Source organism: Musa acuminata, chromosome BXJ2-9 (assembly GCF_036884655.1).
Source record: "Musa acuminata AAA Group cultivar baxijiao chromosome BXJ2-9, Cavendish_Baxijiao_AAA, whole genome shotgun sequence".
Lineage (NCBI taxonomy): Eukaryota > Viridiplantae > Streptophyta > Magnoliopsida > Zingiberales > Musaceae > Musa > Musa acuminata.
In genome coordinates this window covers 46,758,415-46,777,566 of record NC_088346.1, presented here as the reverse complement: position 1 = coordinate 46,777,566, position 19,152 = coordinate 46,758,415, and the positions used below count along the sequence as shown (strand labels likewise).

Below are 19,152 nucleotides of genomic sequence, written 5' to 3'. Positions count from 1 at the left end.
GTTTTCCAATGGATCCTTATTTTTCTCTTTTTTTTTTCTTTATGATGCCATTTTATACAGGTTTACTTTGTTTTTACATGGAGTGATGGTCTTTTTATCTTTATATTTTGCTTCATTGTTCATTGTTTATGTAGAATTTTTTATAAAAAGATTGCTTTAGTCAAAGTGCTATGAAGGTAGCAACTTAGGACAGAAAAAGAGATGTAAGAAAAATATCTAGAGCTATTCAAGTAAGTAGTTTTGAGGATGACATTTTTATTTAGAGAGGATCATAACTAATATGCCAATAGAAGTATAAGTATTATATATATATATATATATAATCCATATTTAGTAATATGATTATGATGTTTATACTTCATAAATATGATAAATAATAAGTTTATGTTTTTGGATTTCATAATTGAAGTATATGGTTTTTAAAAATATTATCTTTAGTGTTCTATGAAATGTTGGTTGAGCATGTATAAGTATTAATGTTTATGTTAAGCATATTGCAACAAGTCAAAATGTGTTAGCAGATTTGACTATGAAGCTAAGTTATAATAATAAGCATACATATAGTAACTAGAATACCTAGAAGTGATGGTTGAATTTTAATTGACCTTAAGTGAATATCGCTTGAATAAGTTTGACCATGATTATTATAAGGAAGTTTTCAGTTTTATTCATTATGGATGTGAAGAATCATAAGCTATTTAAGCATGGATGGAGTAATAAAAAATTAAATAAAGAAGTAAATTAAAGAAGAGCATTGTACTAAATGTTGAGATATATAAGTGAGATTGAAAAAAGAGTTTAGATCAAAAATATCATCTTTGTCAAACCAAATTAAACTTAATGAAAATTACTACAACATAAAAATTATAGTAGTAAAAGAAAAAAAATTAAAATGAGGTTAGGATTGAACCTTAAACCTTAAGGTAATCATTTTAACACCTCTATCTTATTTTAGCTTTATCTTCTTTAGCAACTTTTAACTCATGACTCTTTCTTTTCTTCTTCAATTGTTCTTTTAGCTTTTCTCATGGAGGCTAGAAACCATAGAAGATTAAGGTAAGAAAATTTTAATTCTTTTCTTATTATACTTAAGTTCTTAGTTTTATCGATTATAGGCTGATATTTTTAATTACTTTTGAGTAACCTAAAATTTAAATTTATTTTTGATTTTTAGATATGTTTTATATGAATCTCTTATGATCCTAAGACCTTTATTATGACTTTAATATGAGATTGGTGCATATAGTTATTACTATCATAATACGAGGTACTTAGAATCTCCTATTTTCTAAGAAGGGGTTTTATTCAAGTTGAATTAACCCCCTTAGGAATGTGACTAGTCTTTGACCTTATGATAAGTTTTAAGAGGTTCGCTGAGAGTTCTATGAGATTTGAAATTGATTGAATATCATATTTGTATATCAAAATATGAGGTTTATAAGTTTAAATAGTCGTAATTTCAGTAGAACATAATATGTATTAGTAGTTGAAATATGAGAGTAGTTTAGCCTTCAAATTATTCTATTTTAAGCTAAAATTTGATATGTATTTAGTTTTATATATTTTTTAATTTTTAACAAAATTTTATGATAATTAAATTAAGGCATTTGATGATCCTATGCTCCCATTTTGATACCAACTAGTTTAATTAAGGTATTTGATGATCTTATGTTCCCAATTTGATAAATGTTAAGGCATTTGATGGTCCTATGCTCCCAATTTGATAAATGTATTACTTTTTAACATACTCTATATTTTTATTTTTTTAATTCAATCAGGTAAGTATAAATTTAATTTATTATAAAATAATAGTTGCATAAATTATTATATGCATAAGGTATTTTGGAATCCATGTTTTGACAAATATGGTCGTCATAAGATAAATATGAATATATATTTTTTATAAGTATAATAATATATAAATTATGATAAAAATATTTTTATATTCATATATATATATAATGACGTGTGGTATGAGAATGCACGTATTTTTATGATATGTAATGTGGATATGTATGAATATATTATTATATTTAATGTATATATATGTTATGATATACGGTATGAGTATATGTATATATTATAATATATAATGTGAGAGTATATATATATATATATATATATATATATATATATATATATATATATATATATATATATATTATAATGTATCGTGTTAGCGTGTACATATATATAATGTGATATGAAGTGTAAGAGTTCATGAATTTGTTATGTTTTCTAACATGGATATAATAATTTTAAATTATTTCGATATAGAATTTATCTCTTTATTTTGTATATGATATATTATATGGTTATGCTTTCTAAAAAAATCTTACGATAAAGAGTTTACTGTTAAATATTTTATGTCAATAATTTTAAAATATTATATATATGACATGATATGATGTATACTTATTTGAATAAAACTATAAAAGTTTATACTTATTGATTTATTGTTCACTATAAATTCTATTTTATAAGTTAGGATACTAAGGTATGAAAACAAGTACCAAATTATAGTTATATATAGATTTAAAAAATACTATGTAAATTTTTTTTTATAATTTTATTTTATAAGTTAATATGTTTTAATTTTAAAACTATATTTTTTATTATACTCCTATTAATAAAAACAATTAAAATATTTTATTTTATTTTAATCATGAATGTTGGGTATTACGTTGTGTAAGCGTAGAATGAGACGAGAGTGGGACCAACGTAAGTTGACTCGAGGTCAACCCCAATCATAGCCGAGCACCTAATTTCCCGTGCTTATAAGAGAACCCAATCACCATCCAACACGTACGATTAGAGCGAGAGAGACACATTCCAAGTACTGACCGGCGTGGCCATGACTCAAGTCACGATGAGGTCGACGTGGTGCGCACTTCATTGCACGATTGCAAAAGCTTTCAAAAGCCGTCAACGATGGCGTTGCATCAGCGCCTCCAAAAGTGGAGACACGCCATCAACGTGCCCCCCAAAGCAAGCGTGAAGTGGTGACGTGGCTTTGACCACTCCACCTGAATGAACGCACGAAATCAATCTCCAATCCAGAAGCAGAGATCCCCGTGTGCCGACCAAGCCACTCACACGGCTAATACCTCCGGAGCCCACCGCTTTCCACCAGTGGAAGATCGATAACCCGTGTTTGGTGGCTCCACCCAGACGCAGGAACCATCCCGGGGTCCTATCAACCTGCGCACGCATCACAATGCAAAGCCCCGATCGAGTATGTGGGGGGGTGGAAAGCAGGTGTGGTGGTGTCAGCATAGGATGCCATCCACTATGCACAGAAACCTTTTCTCATTGGTTTCGGTGGCCTTTCCCGCGTGTGTGTGGTCGTGCATGTAAGACAAAGCATGTATGAATCAAGTACAATCAAACCGCGTATAATCCTAGCTGTCAGACGCCTACAAGACACCAAAGCCTGTCTTCCTGAGGACCCTCTAGTAATGCCGTAGAAATAACTTCCCTTAATGCTCTTTAAATTTAAGTGAGAAAGAATATATATATATATATATATATATATATATATATATATATATATATTAGATCCCTTTGAGAAGATTTCCCTGCAGAAGTTGACAACTTAATTTTCTTTCAAAGATAAAGAAGATAATACTAAACTTTTAACTCTAATTATAGGTAATTTTAGAAAAGATTGGTAAACCACGAAGAAATATGTAAAACATTAATTTCATTCCATTATTATAGCCCCTTGCCTCAAATCCCTCTGCCAAAATCTCCCTGCAGAAGTTGACATCTCAATCTTTTTCCCACAGACAAAAATATGATCTATGGAGGATCTAAAAGCAGACATTTAATTCCATTCCAATGTTACAACTAACCTTTTAGTACTCAGCACTTGCCACCTCTACTTTTACTAGGTTTACCTTACAGGTACACACAGCCAATAAAGTATTTGTTTGAGTGCATTTAACCACAGTGCACTGGATCAGTGTCTCTGGTGTCTCTTGTTTCTGCACACAAACAACAGTGTTCCTTTGCCCTAAATTGTAGGTCATGTTCCCTACATTCACAAAAAGAGTCTCTGTTTCCAGATGATCTTACTTCACTGGCATTAAGAGCCTATGAACAAAGCAGCTATGCATTATAAATGCAATGGGCCACACTGTTTGTGCATCTTCTTGTCTACACAGCCTGGTATTGCAGAAACACAGCATAGGTCTGTACAAGTCCAGAAACAGTATTTGTTTATGTGAACATGGACCAGGTTAGTTGTCATGGAATATTAGCATCCTGTTGCTAACAAAACTCCAAAGTATTGTGGTGAGTAGCCTATGTATCTGGAATGTCTTGTACTACCTTTCCAAGATAGAGGAAAGAATACATCTATCATGTGGAGTCAGCTAAATCATAGAGTTTCTCTCTGTTACTCGAGGAAGCTTAAATGAGGACTTGATGCCAGTTTGTACTGGCACACATCTCACATCTACTCTGCCCAAAATTGTGGCATTAGTTTTGCGTCACACAGATTGCAGAGGAGCATGCTTACTGTGGCAGCAAAGCATCAAATGGGTAGAATGGTGATGGCCAATGTGCTTTTGAGTTTAAACTTTAAACAATTGAAAAGGTACAGACTAGCATGACAAGAGTCAAGATGGTTTGTACATGCATACCTTCACTGTTCTCTGCTTCCCCATTAGAGCTTGTCTCACACCTTTAATGCGCTCCAGCGGTGGTGGATAAACATTGATGAGCTCTGCATTTTCTGCAAAAGGTTGCATCCTTGCATGACCTGTAACACCTCAACAGCAGCAGGAGAAAGGAGAACAGAACATGAAAGAAAGAGAAATATAAGGACAATGGTTAAGTAGGAGATCAAGAGAGGAATTGGCAATGGCAATGGCAAGGAATAGAAAGCCAATTGGCAATCAAAGAGAGAGATAAAAATGATCCCACAGTAGAAGGACATTAAACAAACACCTACCGTGCCTCGCTTTCCTCCCCCTCTCCTCCTCGAGTGAGATTCTCTTCAGATAGTGCAGCAAAGCCTGCAGCATAATTCAATTAAACTAACAAGAAAGGATTAGTAAATTGGGCAAGGTAACTGCTTTTGAGGTGAAACGTTGTTCAAACGTTCCTTGTCCCTCTCTCCCACTTGGAATCCCCTCCCAACCTAACAAAATCATTTTTTTTCTTCTCCTCCCCCCTCGCCTGCAGACACTTGAGCCCCATCTGAGCAAGGGAGTTTGAGCCATAGTGGTGGAATCTGGGAAAAGATTGGAGCTTGGAAGCAATGGCGAACGGTTTCGGGCTCCAGTGAGCTATTGGCAGATCTGGAGGAACTTCTGTTTGAGTAGAGGACGACAATGGCAGCCGAGAAGTCCAGCTCCAGAGGCCAAGCATGGTTTGGTCGTTGCTCCATCTAATTTTACTGGAAAGCTTTGATCTTTTAGCTCATCAGTCTCGTTTTCTTGAAGGTTTTGCACTACTGGATTGCCTACTGACATTGTGATCGAGGTTGGTGAGATGAGCTTCCATCTCCACAAGGTGATGATCTAAGCCCCAAATGTATCAGCTTTTTGCACTTTTTGTTGGTTTCTAACTCGGATTTTGGTGTCGACAGTTCCCCTTGATGTCGAAGAGTAGAAAGCTCCACCAACTGATCACGGAGATAGAGCAGAAAAATGGGGCAGACGGAGAGGAGGAAGAGATCGAAGAACTGGAAGAGGACTTCCACCACATTCCGCTGCCGGACTTCCCCGGCGGCGCTGAAATCTTCGAGGCCGCCGCGAAGTTCTGCTACGGCGTCAAAATCGAGATCACCGCCTGGAACGCCGCCGCCCTGCGCTGTGCGGCTGAGTACCTCGAAACGACGGAGGAGTTCGCGGAGGAGAACCTCGTGTCGCGGACCGAGCGGTTCCTAGCCCAATCCGTGCTCCGGAGCCCGAGGGAATCGGTGAAAGCCCTCAAGTCCTGCGAGGCTTTGCTCCCCATGGCTGAGGACCTCGGCCTCGTGCAGCGCTGCGTCGAATCCATCGCCACCCGCCCCGCCTCCGCCGACATGAGCTCCCTCTTCGGCTGGCCCATCAAGGAGGGCAGCAGCGGGCGGGCGGCCGCGGCAGCTGACGCCAAGCTCCAGTCTGCCGCCGCCGCCCTCTGGAATGGGATCGATACCGGGATCCGCCGAAAGAACGGCCTCCGCTCCACCGCCGCCTCGGCCGCGGCCGCGGCCGCGGTTGCCGTTGATTCCTGGTTCGAGGACCTGGCGGCCCTCAGCCTCCCTTTCTACAAGCGGGTGATCTCCGCCATGAGAGCCAAGGATCTGAACGCCGACGTGATCGAAGGCTCCCTCATCTCCTACGCTAAGCGGTCGATCCCGGGGCTCTCACGGTCGAACCGCCATCATAATGCCAGCACTGCGGCCGCCGCCTCCTCTGGCCCGCTGCCATCCGAGGCGGAGCAACGGGAGCTCTTAGAGACCGTCATCACCAACCTCCCCCAATCGAAGAAGAAGAGCAGCAGTTCCTCTTCGGGTCTGGTCACCACCCGGTTCCTTTTCGGCCTCCTCCGCACGGCTAACATCCTCCGCGCCTCGGAAGCTTCCCGGACCGCCCTGGAACGCAGGATCGCTTCGCAGCTCGAGCACGCCACCCTCGACGACCTCCTGATGCCGAGCTATTCCTACCTTGTCGAGACGCTCTACGACGTGGACTGCGTCGAGCGGATCGTGGGCTTCTTCCTGGAGGGCCTCGAGGAGAGACCGGCCACCGCTGCCGCCGCCGAGGAGGACGCAGACGACGGCGGTGATGGGGAGGAGGAGGCGGGATCATCCCTGTGTACTGATAAGAACAAGCTGCTGCTGGTGGGGAAGCTGGTGGACACGTACCTCTCAGAGATCGCGTCCGACGCGAACCTGAAACCAGACAAGTTCTGCAACCTCGCACTCTCGCTGCCGGACCACGCGAGGATGTTCGACGACGGCCTCTATCGCTCCGTCGATGTCTACCTCAAGGTACGGCGATTCCGGGGCTCTTGTTGGGATGTACATGAGGTGTTTGTTAGTATGTTCGTGATGGATTATACATGTACGTGCATGTAGGCGCATCCGAGGATAACCGAGGAGGAGAAGGAGAGGGTGTGCGGGGTGATGGACTGCCAGAAGCTGACGCTGGAGGCGTGCACGCACGCGGCGCAGAACGAGCGGCTACCGTTGCGGGCGGTGGTGCAGGTGCTCTTCTTCGAGCAGCTGCAGCTGCGACGGGCGATCGCAGGGACGCTGATGGCGGCGGAGCACGAGGAGGACGAGGAGGAGGAGGATGAGGCAGCGGAAGGGGAGAGGAGGGAGAGGGGCGGGTGGAGGGGGGCGGCGGCGATACGGGAGAACCAGGTGCTGAGGCTAGACATGGACAGCATGCGGAGCCGGGTGCAGGGGCTGGAGAGGGAGTGCTCGAGGATGAGGAAGGCGATCGAGAGGATGGACCGCGGGGCGGTGGCGGCGGCGGCGGGGGGCGGCCGGGGAAAGCTGGCCAGACGGTTCGGCTGCAAGTTCGGCACGCAGGTGTGCGTTTCGCACCACCGGACGGTGGTGGCGCCGAGGAAGTCATGAAGGAGGATCAACAAATGGCTTAGCCAGATGATGTAATGCTGTGTCTTATGCTACAATGATGTCAACTTTCGCAAGACTAATCGAGCACATGAGGACGATTTAGGTGAAACACTTGAGAATGGATACCTGAAGAAGCCTCCATCGAATCATGATGGAGATAGGCACAAAGTGCTGATGATGATACTTCAAATTGCTGTGATTAAAATCTTCTCAAATTAATCTGAACACTAAAGTAAACACAAATTGTATGAACATTTATGTTGTAAACAAACATTAGGGTATAAAAACATAAATTTGCTCCTTCATAAAAAATCTTATAAGTTCTTTTGAGAAAAAAAATTGATATATTTTTGAGAAAAAAATTATTGATTCCAAGATTATATAAAAACAACAAGTTTATATTATTTTTTTAAATTATATGATCTAATTCTTTCTTTGTTGCTGTAGCAATCAACGGCTATCTCGTAGTATTTTGGTCCTTATATTTTTAAAAAATATATTAAATTATATATATATATATAAATAAAATTATATATTATAATTAGTTTTTTTAATTATTTTATTTTTATATTTTTAAAAATTATATTAAGATCTTTATATTTGTGGAAGTGAAAAATATAGTAATAGAGATATTAAAGATAACTAATTATGAAGGCTAATCTATAATTAATCTCAAAACTTTTGAGAGAATTCCTTCTGATTGACAAAAATTTCTCATGCCATATTTCATTTACGTAAGAAATAAGTAAAAAATATAAATCTTATATAACAAAGATAGATATAAAAATACTTCAATTTACAAGCAACAGTGACAAGAAAAATACTATTTATCTGAAGAGAAGAAAATAATACAAAAAGATGGAATCATCGAGTCATGCATATTCACTTTCAGAAATACTCGCAATTGAAATGGCAACAAATAGTTACATTTGTTGAAACATCGTCTGATCTTAATCGTTGCATAAAATGCATTCAAGATGTTGTCTTTATAGCTTATTGTTAAGGTATGAACAATCTATTAGGTGTCTATCAAACATTAAAAATCTTAAATTGAAAACTAATGATTTTTTTTTTCACTCACATATACACACTAAAAAGCTTTTCTTTTCTAAAAATAATACAAAGTTATTTGAATAATATTGGTAAATAAACTGCATCGTACTAAGATTAAAGATTGGTGTATTGAATCTCGTATTTTGATGATGAAACCACTTGATATATGTTTATGATTTAACTGTATTTTGAGTGATGCAGGTCTACTCGATCAGGATTAGACAGTTAACACAGGAGGAATTGACGTTATGCCGGAGGAGATCACGTCAGGGTATTGGACGGCAGAAGGCTTCGGACGTCGGGCATCGGGCCAAGGAGAGCGGAATTGTGCCAAGGATATCGGGGTTGCAGAGGTCAACCATCGATTGGGCAACAAGTCGCAAGAGAGGACGATGCGCTGAAGAATCGGACGAAGCGCCAACCAATGACGTGCCGGGCAACAGAATGTCAATTCACGTTGTAATAATTGTCTAGATCGGAGTAGAGTTTTGGCTTGTGTGTGTAGGATTAACTACGATAACGATGAAAACATAAAGCGAAACAAAGTGCCGGAGTCAAGCGCGAAGGATTCGTTGGGAGTTCGAGAGTTCAACGGAAGTTTGAAGGTTCGTCGGGAATGCTGCTGGAACTAGCCGAGAATAAGTAGGGAGCTTGCTGAAGGGTTTTCGGAAGCTCGCCGAAAGGTACGTCGGAAGTTCGCAGAGCTTGCCGAGAAAGATTGTAGCTTGCCGAAGAAGCTCGTTGGAACTCGCCAAGATCAAATCGTGAAGTCTAGAAGCTTGCCGGGAGTCCGCAGAATGGTTTCCGAGAGTTTATCGGAAGACCGCCAGAAGTTTTCCGGAAGCTCGCCGAAAGAAGTCTTGACTTGCGGACTTTGTAATAGCTTAGAAAATGTCTTTAAATTCGTAGTTAGCACGTTAATTAGGGCTAGGATTAGGTGTTAATCCTATGACCCAAGTAGGGGCCAATTGGACCCGAGTTCGAACTGGTTTGGGCCAATTTTGGAGCCCAACCAGTGAGCTAAAATAGTGTAGGCGGTGGCACCGCCCAATGCCCGAGAGCTGGGCGGTAGCACCGCTTGGGCTAGGCGGTGGCACCGCCCAGCACTGTCAGCGCCTGACACGGACAGGCGGTGGCACCGCCCAACACCCGAGAAGTCGGGCGGTGGCACCGCCAGCCTCGGGAACTCAAGGGAATTTAAATTTTAGAGATCAAATTTGAATCCTCTTGGGGTCTATAAATACCCCTCATTTCTCAGCAGAAAAAACAACCTTTTGAGAAGCTAGAAGTTGAGAAAAGCTTTAGGAAAGTCTTGTTTTGAGTGTTCACCTCATTTCTTTTCATTGAAATCTTTGTAAAAGGGTGAACCACTTGTAAAAGGTTGTAAGAGGGGTGTAAGAAGGAGGTTGATCTTCGCCTAGTAAAGAAAGATCATTAGTGGATGCCGGTGGCCTCGACGGAAGAGGAATCGGAGGAGTGGATGTAGGTCATGATTGACCGAACCACTATAAACTACCGTCTTCTCTGGTTTGTATTTATCTTATTGTCATTTATATTACTGCAAACCATCTTCACTTTGATGCTCTACTTCTTTATCTCTTTCTTACATATGCCTTCAAGTTAAAACGCAATCGAAACGGTTTCAAACGAAACATTACTTTTATCGTACGAAGTTTCCGTAAGTGTTTAAATCGTCAAAAGTTTATCATACTTTACCGTTGCACTAATTCACCCCCCCCTCTTAGTGCCGCTTCGGTCCTAACAGAACATGCTTCCAACGTCAAATAATTAGGGCACAACTTTTGGTATAATTATTGTTGTTGTATATATACGAATAAAATTTTAAAATTTCAAAAATAATATAAGCATATCTATGTGATTTTGATCATCAAATGATGTTGTACAGAGTTTAATAATCAGCATGCTTATCTATTCGGACTATATCATATATGTAGATTAATTATAGATTATCTCTTATAATTAATTATGTTTAACATTTCGATGAGAAAGTTACATTCACGTCCTTATAATTACGAAAGTAAAATATCTATATCTATTTATCATAACATCATCGATTTTACCAATGAAAACATGAAAATAAAAAATAAAAAATAATTTTAATATTTTAGTTAGTGGTGGTGAACATCATTGGTGGTGGCGAACCATGACGTTGTTGGGGTCGCAACTGGTTTTTATAGATAAAGAGAGCGATGATGAGAGGTGAGGGCTGCTTTGCATATGTGTTGGCGTCAATGCAGTTACCAAGTGACGAAAGGGCTGTCGATGTAGATGCCAAGCGACGTTGTTCTGCATTTACTTCGATGTCGACATAATTACTAAGATACATCGCTTGACATCTACATTGGTGGTTGTTTTATCGCTCAGCAATTGTGTTGACGCCAACACAGATGTAAAACAACGAAAAGGTCGTTCGATAACTGTTTTGGCGTCGATGTAGAGACAAAGCGACTCTTACCTTTCATCGTCATTCTCCTCATCCACAACAACTATCCACGACCCCAACGATCAACTAAATAAGCTAAAACGTTAAACTTATCTTTTTACTTTTTATTTTTATGTTTCTATTAGTAAAATCTATTCAAGGCCTATCGAATTGTTTAAAGCTACGTCCCCGCACCACAATTCAAAAGAGTCGGAACACAATTAATCACTTCCACCAAACCGTGCATTAAATGAAGAAGACCCCACCCAACTGGCCAACTATTAATCATCGATTGCTTTGACGACATGGATGGATGAGCTTTATCTTCGTATAATTTCCCTCGAGGGGTTCATGTTCGTACACGTATCTCCTGAATTGATTGATATTGATTTCGATGGCTGTTAATAAGGGATGATCGAATTATATATAAATAAATATAAGAGAATTTTCCAGGGAAATATATTACAATCCACTGGGAATTAATCACAAAATTCTTAACCATTTATGATGTAAAGCATTGTAACAAAAAATTTTAATGATATACCGACAAATTTAAACACAAATCTTCATAGATATGAACACAAAGATAGTTTCCTTTGTACTGTAAGAAGAACATGTTTCTAAGGTTTGTCTTAACACAAAAAGTCCCTGGAAAATGGGCACATCCCTTTCAAGATAGTTTACTTCAATTTCCTTTCCTTTGTTTGGATAAGGACAATGAGTCTATGCTTTGTTGTCTCTCCTATCAATTGTACTCTTTTCCATGGATAAAAAGAAATTAATATAAAAAAAATATTTTCATGTTGGAATGGATCATCATAAACTTCAATGTGATAAAATATTGATTCAGAACTAATCGAAATCTTATTTCGCGTTCGTCTCTCATTGATATTAGAAATAATAAGATCCCGAGAAGTATCGAGATCATATTTTTCTATTAATCACTTAGGTGTTGGTCACGTCATTATTTTTCTATTAATAATCTATAAACATAATTAATATCATAAATATTTTAAATGAATCTTATCCGAAGACTGTATACTAAAGATGTTAATATTTAATATTTGGTTTGAATATATATATATATATATATATATATATATATATATATTAATATGTTATTTTCAGATCTGGCAGAAGGGGACAGGTCGGCAGCGTGGACAGTGACACGTGATTGAAGTGGGGCTCCGTTTTTTTGTTTCCTAGTGTGCCCTAGAGTACGGTTCCGGCCCCGCAACTCGTCACCCATTTGGCTTACCACTTGTTGCATGAGAGGAATGAGCTGGTTCCCTGTGCGGGACCCTGTGGGGCCTTCTGGTTCATTCCACGCGTCCCACGCTCGAAACGAATGATGTCACTACTCTCCCTGACGGTGCGTACCCAACTGTCGTGATTGAGTCCAAGCACGACTCTCGATACGAATCTTCCCTGATCCAAGAACACGGCGGGCCGCACCTCACTTGGGCTTCGAACGCCCCTCTGTCCTTAAAACTCCATGGGAGTTCCTTCTCTGAGATCATATACCCGGGGACAGGGAGGAGCGAACCGTGACCTTGTGAGAGGGGATGGCGGAGACGAGGGCCTACCTGAGGATGAAGACGGATTACGCCCTCAGCGGCGGCGACGACGAGTTGATCCGGTCGGATCTGAAGGAGCTTGGCCTCGCCGCTAGGAGGCTCGCCAACCACGCCTTCATGCTCGGCAGCGGCTTGGGCGTCGGCACCACTTTCCTCAAGTTCCTCGCTTCCTTCGCTGCTATGTCAGTTTGCTCGATCTTTCTTCTTTTCTTTCCTTCCTTCACATTTCTAGTTTGTTTTCGCGCGTGTTAACACATGCCATTGTGGAAAGTAAATTCGTGAATGATGCGGAAAGGTCTTCGGTTGTGGGTTATCATCTAATTATTTGAGGTTGTTGTTTGAAAATTTGGGTTATTAGATCTGGATTGTGCTTTAGAAGTTTCTGATGGTGATTGTGTGTCTTGGGCACGTAGATTGGAAATGAATCGAGATGGTATGGACCATTGGGTAGGGCATGTAGTCTAATCTTTTTGGTTGCTGGGAAAAATGGAGGTTCGACCCCCAAAAGCAATAACTTCATGGTCTCTGTTTGGTGGTAAGAAAACGTTCTATGGTAAACGGTGGCAGAATTCCCATGGATAGATACTAAATTGTTTGATTAAGAATCAAATCTAACTTTCCTATGTTGGTTAAACCTTTTCTGCTAATGGTTGGAAACGTAAAGCCACAGCCACAGTTTGATTCCTTCATGTGGATACTAGACCAGATCCTTTCAGGCAGTGACCTACTCTGTCATGCCTCACATGGACCTTGAAACAGATTCATGCAAGGATATAATCCTGGCTTCTTCTTAAGCTTCAAATCTCTATTATAGTCAGCAATTTCATTATAGTCTTCGAACTTACCTTTACCATCGCCCCCTTATGGGTAGCTTTTTTCTTTTTGCTTAAACAAAACAAACAAAAACAAAGGTGATAACGAGAGCTGTAGCTCTTTGCATCCTGAGATGTAAATGACTTTTCTAAGACGGAGGTCATTATGCTATGGTTTTTCTGCTTGGATCTTTCCATTTACCTCTTATTTATATGTGTGAATCTGTCTAATTATAAAATCCTTCTCTGAGAAGAGAAAAAAAAAATTCCTACTTTCACTAGTATCTGTGACTTTGAACCATTTTTAAGTGTGTACCTAGAAGATAACTATGGTGACACGTGCAATTATGTTTCTTTTGTCAGGTACATCAAAGTTTGCTTGAGCAATTTTCTCATCTTTTATTTTTGTTCTGTAATATCACCCCTTCCAACTCTTGTATTTTTCCTCAAGAAAAAGTTCTCTGGAATTCTTTTGATTAATGATTTCAAAAATGTGTTGGACCTTAACATACTGAGATACAAAGCAAACCGATGATCAGATAAAAGATCATGAATAAGATGTCTTTGTTCTCATAGGATATACATTGGTAAATTATGTAGTTCTGCCATTAACTTTATTTAGGACTACCATGATTTCATGTAACTGCCTTGTAAATTGTAATCACAAATAATTATATCAGTTCTGCAATTCTGGAAGTTTTGTAGTATGACTGTTTAGTATAACAAACAATGCATTTATCTTAATAATCATACTGGTATCTGAAGCTAGATCTTTGCTCTGATTTCATACTTTCAGTTTAAATCACCTTCATTTTTGTTTCTTCTTCTGCAGATATCTGTTGATACTGGATCGAACTAACTGGAGGACAAACATGCTGACTTCACTTTTAATTCCATATATCTTCTTGAGCCTGCCATCGGTACTATTTTCCGTACTAAGGTGATCACCTTGTTCTTGTTTTCATTTGGATGTAATGGAGAATAAATGTAAATGCCGATTTGACCAATCATCCTACTGTATTCTCCACCAAAATAAAATGTTGGATAGCTAAAAGGTTTTGGTTTTCCTGATGATGTGGAGATAGTTTGGAGTGTCCTGGAGTTTTAATTATCAATCGCAATCACCAAATCACAAAATGTTGGATAGCTTAAAGGTTTTGGTTTTCCTGATGAAGTCGAGGTAGTTTGAAGGTCCACGAGTTTGTATTATCGAGGACAATTGCAGTAAAGGGTCAACCTTTGGTGGAATTGCAAGGAACAGCATCATTAATAAGCATAATAGGACTAGGTCAGGCTTCACTGTTACTGATTAAGAGTTTACTTATTATACTTAAAACTGCAGTTTAGGCAAAACTAGATTCTTAGTCTGGATTATTTGGTCTTCTGGATTCCTTTCATGCTTTCCTTTTTCTTTTCTTTTTTAATATAAATCGTCTGCTAGACATGTACATCTTGCACTCTTGCCCATATGTATGGATAAGCTTTTCAATTGTTCTTATGATTATTTCTTGTTTATTTTTTCCTATGATGTGTATTTCCTTCTTTTCTTACAGAGGGGAAGTTGGGAAATGGATTGCATTAATTGCTGTTGTTCTGCGCCTTTTCTTTCCTCGGCACTTCCCTGGTATTTGTTGCAATATAATCTAACTTGCTTTATCATATTCCTTACACCAACTGATTATTCTTAGTGTTTATCATGCATATGGTCCTTAATGTATGTAATATTGCTTTATTAATTGTAATTGTAATTGGCACCAAAATAACCTAACATATATGCTTGCTAAATAGTTTCTAGTTTCTATTTCATAATGTTAATTGCTCTAAATCCTTCTTCATTTACCTACCAGTAGATATTCTTTGGGCACCTACTATACGGGATGTTTAATACGATTTTCGAGTTCTGGAAATGTATGACAGTATGTGTTGGAAATTCATCCAATACTCTAAATCACTATTAAAATATTGTTTGACTGGGAACGGAATGTCTTCAAGTAAATCTTTATTCCCACCTTAGAAGTGTCAACAAGATATAGATGATTCAAAGTATCAATCAAATTGCACTTTCCAGTATGTACTGATGTAGAATTTCTCAACACACATTTAATGGAGGAGTGGTGTACCTCTCAAACTGTATTTTTAAGCTGGTCTTATGTTCATTTGGCATTCTTTTTTCTCCTAGTCAGGTGAACTATCAGATTCTGATCACAGAGTAGATTAATTATTGACATTAGTGTTTGAAGAGCGTTTTCCCCATAATTATGGGCTTATTTGCAAATTTGCTACCTACTTTTGCCAAAATCTCAAGAAGCAGGAAGACAAGTTGTTCCTTTCCACCAAATCAGCCCTAAGTCCTAGCAGCTTATTTCTTTAAAATGATTCCTACATATGAAATTTGTCTGTAACTATCTAGCAATCTTTGATAAGGCAATCATATAGGATGAATATTTCTCCTGATTATCTTGTAAACATGGCTTTTTATTGGCTCATGCTTTGCTTCAGTCCAGGGCTATCACACTTGCTTTGGTCTTTGATCGTAAAGTATTGCACCATGCTGTTATTATTTTCTAAAATATTCATGCATTGTGTTGTATGTGCCAAGAACAGTAAACGAAACATGTTAACAACCATTATGAGTTACTGAATTTTTTTCTGTAAATTTGCAAGGTTATCTAATAATACACTTCTATCAAGCTGCTTTATGCTGTTCCTAGTCTTTGCACAATGAACCTGTAATGAAATCTAAATTTCCTGATGGCATATATATTCGTAAAGGAATATACTGACATGTGCTTCGCATTTTAATATCTAGAGTATTTTCCTCTTGAAGAGCAAAATGTCTATTGCAAGCTACCATAAGAACAAGCAGAAGATGATCTTTCTGCTGCATTTGTTGTCTTTGGCTTTGCAGACTGGTTGGAGATGCCTGCAGCATTTATCCTTCTTGTGGTGGTTGCCCCTGGATTTTTTGCTGACACAGTAAGAAATGGTCTTGCTGGTGTCTTCATATGTCTGGCTATTGGTTGCTACCTGCTTCAAGAGCACATCCGGGCATCGGGTGGCTTTAGAAACTCATTCACAAAAAGCCATGGTATCTCAAACAGTATAGGCATCATTCTTCTCTTGGTTTACCCTATCTGGCGCTTGGTAGTCCATTTTCTGTAGGCAGCTATTGTCATTAAGGTTCTTGAAAGTTGTGTGATTGAGAGTCTAAGTTTGAGACATTTGTAGTTCACTTGTTTGCTAGATCTCAGTTCTGTTGATGTGGTAAGACTTGCCAAGTCTAGTTATTCATTTGTAAGGTGATGTTTTCACTGTGTAGATCTGAGATTAAATAATGATGTGCAATCTTCTATATTAGAACGAACTGATGAATGCCAATGAACCAAGCAAAACTTTGATGAAGAAAGGTGGACACCGCAAGTACTTCAGTTCAAGCAGCTAATGCTGGTAAGCTCATTTACATATGTACCACCTGCTGCATGCTTTTTTGATTCTGGTTGACTCAGAAACATTATTTTTCTTTTACTTGGTTACTCTAAATCAACCCAAAAACTATAGTTTTCTTTTACATGTGCTTCAAACAGCTAATGCTGATGATTATGATAGCTTTTAAACCTAGGAGAAATTTTGAGTAATGACATGAGCTTTCACATTTTCTCCATCTGCTAGGTCAAACTTATGATTTAAAAAAGTCCATAAATGGTTCATTAATTTTTTTTTCAACTGCTTGCGATATATAAAATAAGCAAAATGGTAGGTAGATTTTTCCTATAATTTTATACAAAAATGTTGCAAGTCATTTGATATAGAAGCACAAACTCTTAGTTATTCAGCTGTTTATATCTATGTAACAAAGCAAAGGCATTGCCAAGTACAAACTAAATTGTCAAACAGACTAATTCCCACCCGTTTGCTTGACCTCACAGAGACTGAAGGCGGCTGTATTACCCGTTGCATTGCCGGGCCCGTTTAAAATGATGTGCGTTCGCCGCTGTGCTAAAGAGGGTGTGACGAATCGCGGTGTCCCTTTGAAGCCACCGATCCGGCCCATTGGCACGTGGCGGTCAGGTGCTTCCCATCGCTTTCGTCTCTCGGCCACTTCGATTCCCTCCTCTTCTTCCATTAACGGCCACGTTACTTGTCCACACCAACCACCGCAACAGAGATAAAAGAGAGCCCCGCGAACTGTTCAAAAGCGGATCTCTCTCTCTCTCTCTCCCCCCCTCTCTCTCTGCTTTCATATGCTCATTAAAGAGGCAGGCAGATCATTAAATGGTGCATTGCGACCGCCATTAAAGAGCTCCACCTCATCCATTGGCTCCACCGGCCTACCCCTGCCTGCCAACGCCGACGGCTCCAGGTCAGCGTTGCGTGGGCGTCGATTGCTTCAGCCGCTCCGGGGACAGCAGCGCCTCCGGATCCCCGCACCGCATCCGGCTCGATGAAAACACCAACGATGTCGATGACGATGACGATGACGAGAACGACGGCCGCGGGAAGAGGGACGGACCCGCGCTGCTGACGATAAGCCGCCCGCTCGGTTCCCACGAGAGCGGGAAGAACCCTCGTCGCTTAGAAAAGGCCGGGGACTTGGCCAGGGCTGCGGTGGCGCCGCGGAAGGAGAAGACCCTCGCCGCCCGCGAGACAGAGGAGGACCCCATGCCGACGCCCCCAAAAGGCGACGGCCACCGCTTGCTCCAGAAGCCCCCCCGCTGGTGGCGGTACCGCCATGGCGATGCCGTGGACGCCTCTAAGAGCATCCGCTCCGCCGCCAGGCTCCCCTCGAACCCGAAGGAGTATGAGCGCTTGAGTAGGAACCCTCGTGACACGAACCGTTCCTCGGCCGCGAGGGGGGATCCCGCGGCTGAGGCGATCTCGGGGCCGGTGTCGGGGTTCGGGAGGAGGATCACGTCGGCCCCGCGGTCGGGCGGCGGGTCAATGAGGAGGATGTCGTCCAGGCTGGGGCGGATCCGAGCGGCGCGCATGGGGACGAAGGCGGCCTCGTGGCGGAGCACGGCGGCACGGCAGAGGGGGCAGGTGGGGTGCGATCGGAGCCACACGTCGATGCAGTCCATGTGGAAGGCGTGGGCGCACAGTGGCAGCGTGCGGAGAGTGTCATCGTCCTCGAACTCCAACAGGCAGACCGCGCACTCCCGGTTCGTGGCGGCCTGCTGCTTGGCCTTGGTCCGCGAGAACAGCGACACTGGGATCGCCTTGATGGCCGCGTCGTCGAGGCCGTAGGGAGAGAGAAAGAAGTCTGAGGAGGAGCCGAAGGAGCCGCCGCCGTTGAACGGTGGGAGGGAGTCCAGGTCCGACGTCGCGGCCATGGACTGCAGAAACCTCCGCCGCCGCCTCCACCGGCGCCAACGGCGCCGGATGAGGCGGAGGTATCGGGAGAGGATCCGGGCGTAGAGGACGATGAGGAAGGCGGTGCCAACGACGGCCACCATGGCGATTAGCGGGGGGCTGATCCACCCCGGATTGGACCCGCCGTCGCCGTGAACGCGGGGGGATGGCCCCCACTGGAACTCATACGCCGCCTCCGCGTATGACGGCGCCTCCATGTTCGTCGGCGCGGCGGTGGGAGGAAACGGATCCAATCAGAAGCCGCACTCGCAGCCTCTCTCTCGATCTTTATTTTCCGTTTCCTCCGGTGGGCTTCGTTACTGTTTACAGTTCCAATCTGTT

At 41.1% G+C, this 19,152-nt stretch overlaps 3 protein-coding genes and 1 long non-coding RNA gene across 4 annotated transcripts; 2 read left to right on the top strand and 2 right to left on the bottom strand.

The window, feature by feature from the left end:
* Positions 1 to 3,690: 3,690 nt before the first annotated feature.
* LOC103999115 (uncharacterized) lies at positions 3,691 to 5,095 on the bottom strand. Its single transcript, XR_010491464.1, has 2 exons — positions 4,958 to 5,095; positions 3,691 to 4,765 (listed from the first exon to the last, which is right to left on the bottom strand). It is a non-coding gene; the product is annotated as an uncharacterized LOC103999115 (long non-coding RNA).
* Positions 4,993 to 7,688, top strand: LOC135623684 (BTB/POZ domain-containing protein At5g66560-like). The gene is made up of 4 exons (XM_065126926.1): positions 4,993 to 5,377; positions 5,451 to 5,520; positions 5,597 to 6,985; positions 7,073 to 7,688. Exons 1-4 carry the CDS (start codon positions 5,340 to 5,342, stop codon positions 7,577 to 7,579), a joined length of 2,004 nt encoding a protein of 667 aa, XP_064982998.1. The 5' UTR covers positions 4,993 to 5,339; the 3' UTR covers positions 7,580 to 7,688.
* Positions 7,689 to 12,542: 4,854 nt separating this feature from the next.
* Positions 12,543 to 16,818, top strand: LOC135623683 (cold-regulated 413 plasma membrane protein 2-like). The gene is made up of 4 exons (XM_065126925.1): positions 12,543 to 12,834; positions 14,297 to 14,404; positions 15,018 to 15,088; positions 16,373 to 16,818. Exons 1-4 carry the CDS (start codon positions 12,641 to 12,643, stop codon positions 16,624 to 16,626), a joined length of 627 nt encoding a protein of 208 aa, XP_064982997.1. The 5' UTR covers positions 12,543 to 12,640; the 3' UTR covers positions 16,627 to 16,818.
* Positions 16,819 to 17,665: 847 nt separating this feature from the next.
* Positions 17,666 to 19,052, bottom strand: LOC135623682 (RING-H2 finger protein ATL65-like). Its single transcript, XM_065126924.1, has one exon. It carries the CDS (start codon positions 19,026 to 19,028, stop codon positions 17,826 to 17,828), a length of 1,203 nt encoding a protein of 400 aa, XP_064982996.1. The 5' UTR covers positions 19,029 to 19,052; the 3' UTR covers positions 17,666 to 17,825.
* Positions 19,053 to 19,152: the final 100 nt, after the last annotated feature.

Coding starts and splice junctions, on each gene's coding strand:
- LOC135623682 (XM_065126924.1), bottom strand. CDS start 19,028: ATGGAGGCGCCGTCATACGCGGAGGCGGCGTATGAGTTCCAGTGGGGG.
- LOC135623683 (XM_065126925.1), top strand. CDS start 12,641: ATGGCGGAGACGAGGGCCTACCTGAGGATGAAGACGGATTACGCCCTC. Junction 14,405..15,017: donor GTACTATTTTCCGTACTAAG/GTGATCACCTTG, acceptor CTTTTCTTACAG/AGGGGAAGTTGGGAAATGGA. Junction 15,089..16,372: donor CTTTCCTCGGCACTTCCCTG/GTATTTGTTGCA, acceptor TTGGCTTTGCAG/ACTGGTTGGAGATGCCTGCA.
- LOC135623684 (XM_065126926.1), top strand. CDS start 5,340: ATGGCAGCCGAGAAGTCCAGCTCCAGAGGCCAAGCATG. Junction 5,378..5,450: donor AGCTCCAGAGGCCAAGCATG/GTTTGGTCGTTG, acceptor GTTTTCTTGAAG/GTTTTGCACTACTGGATTGC. Junction 6,986..7,072: donor CCGTCGATGTCTACCTCAAG/GTACGGCGATTC, acceptor ACGTGCATGTAG/GCGCATCCGAGGATAACCGA.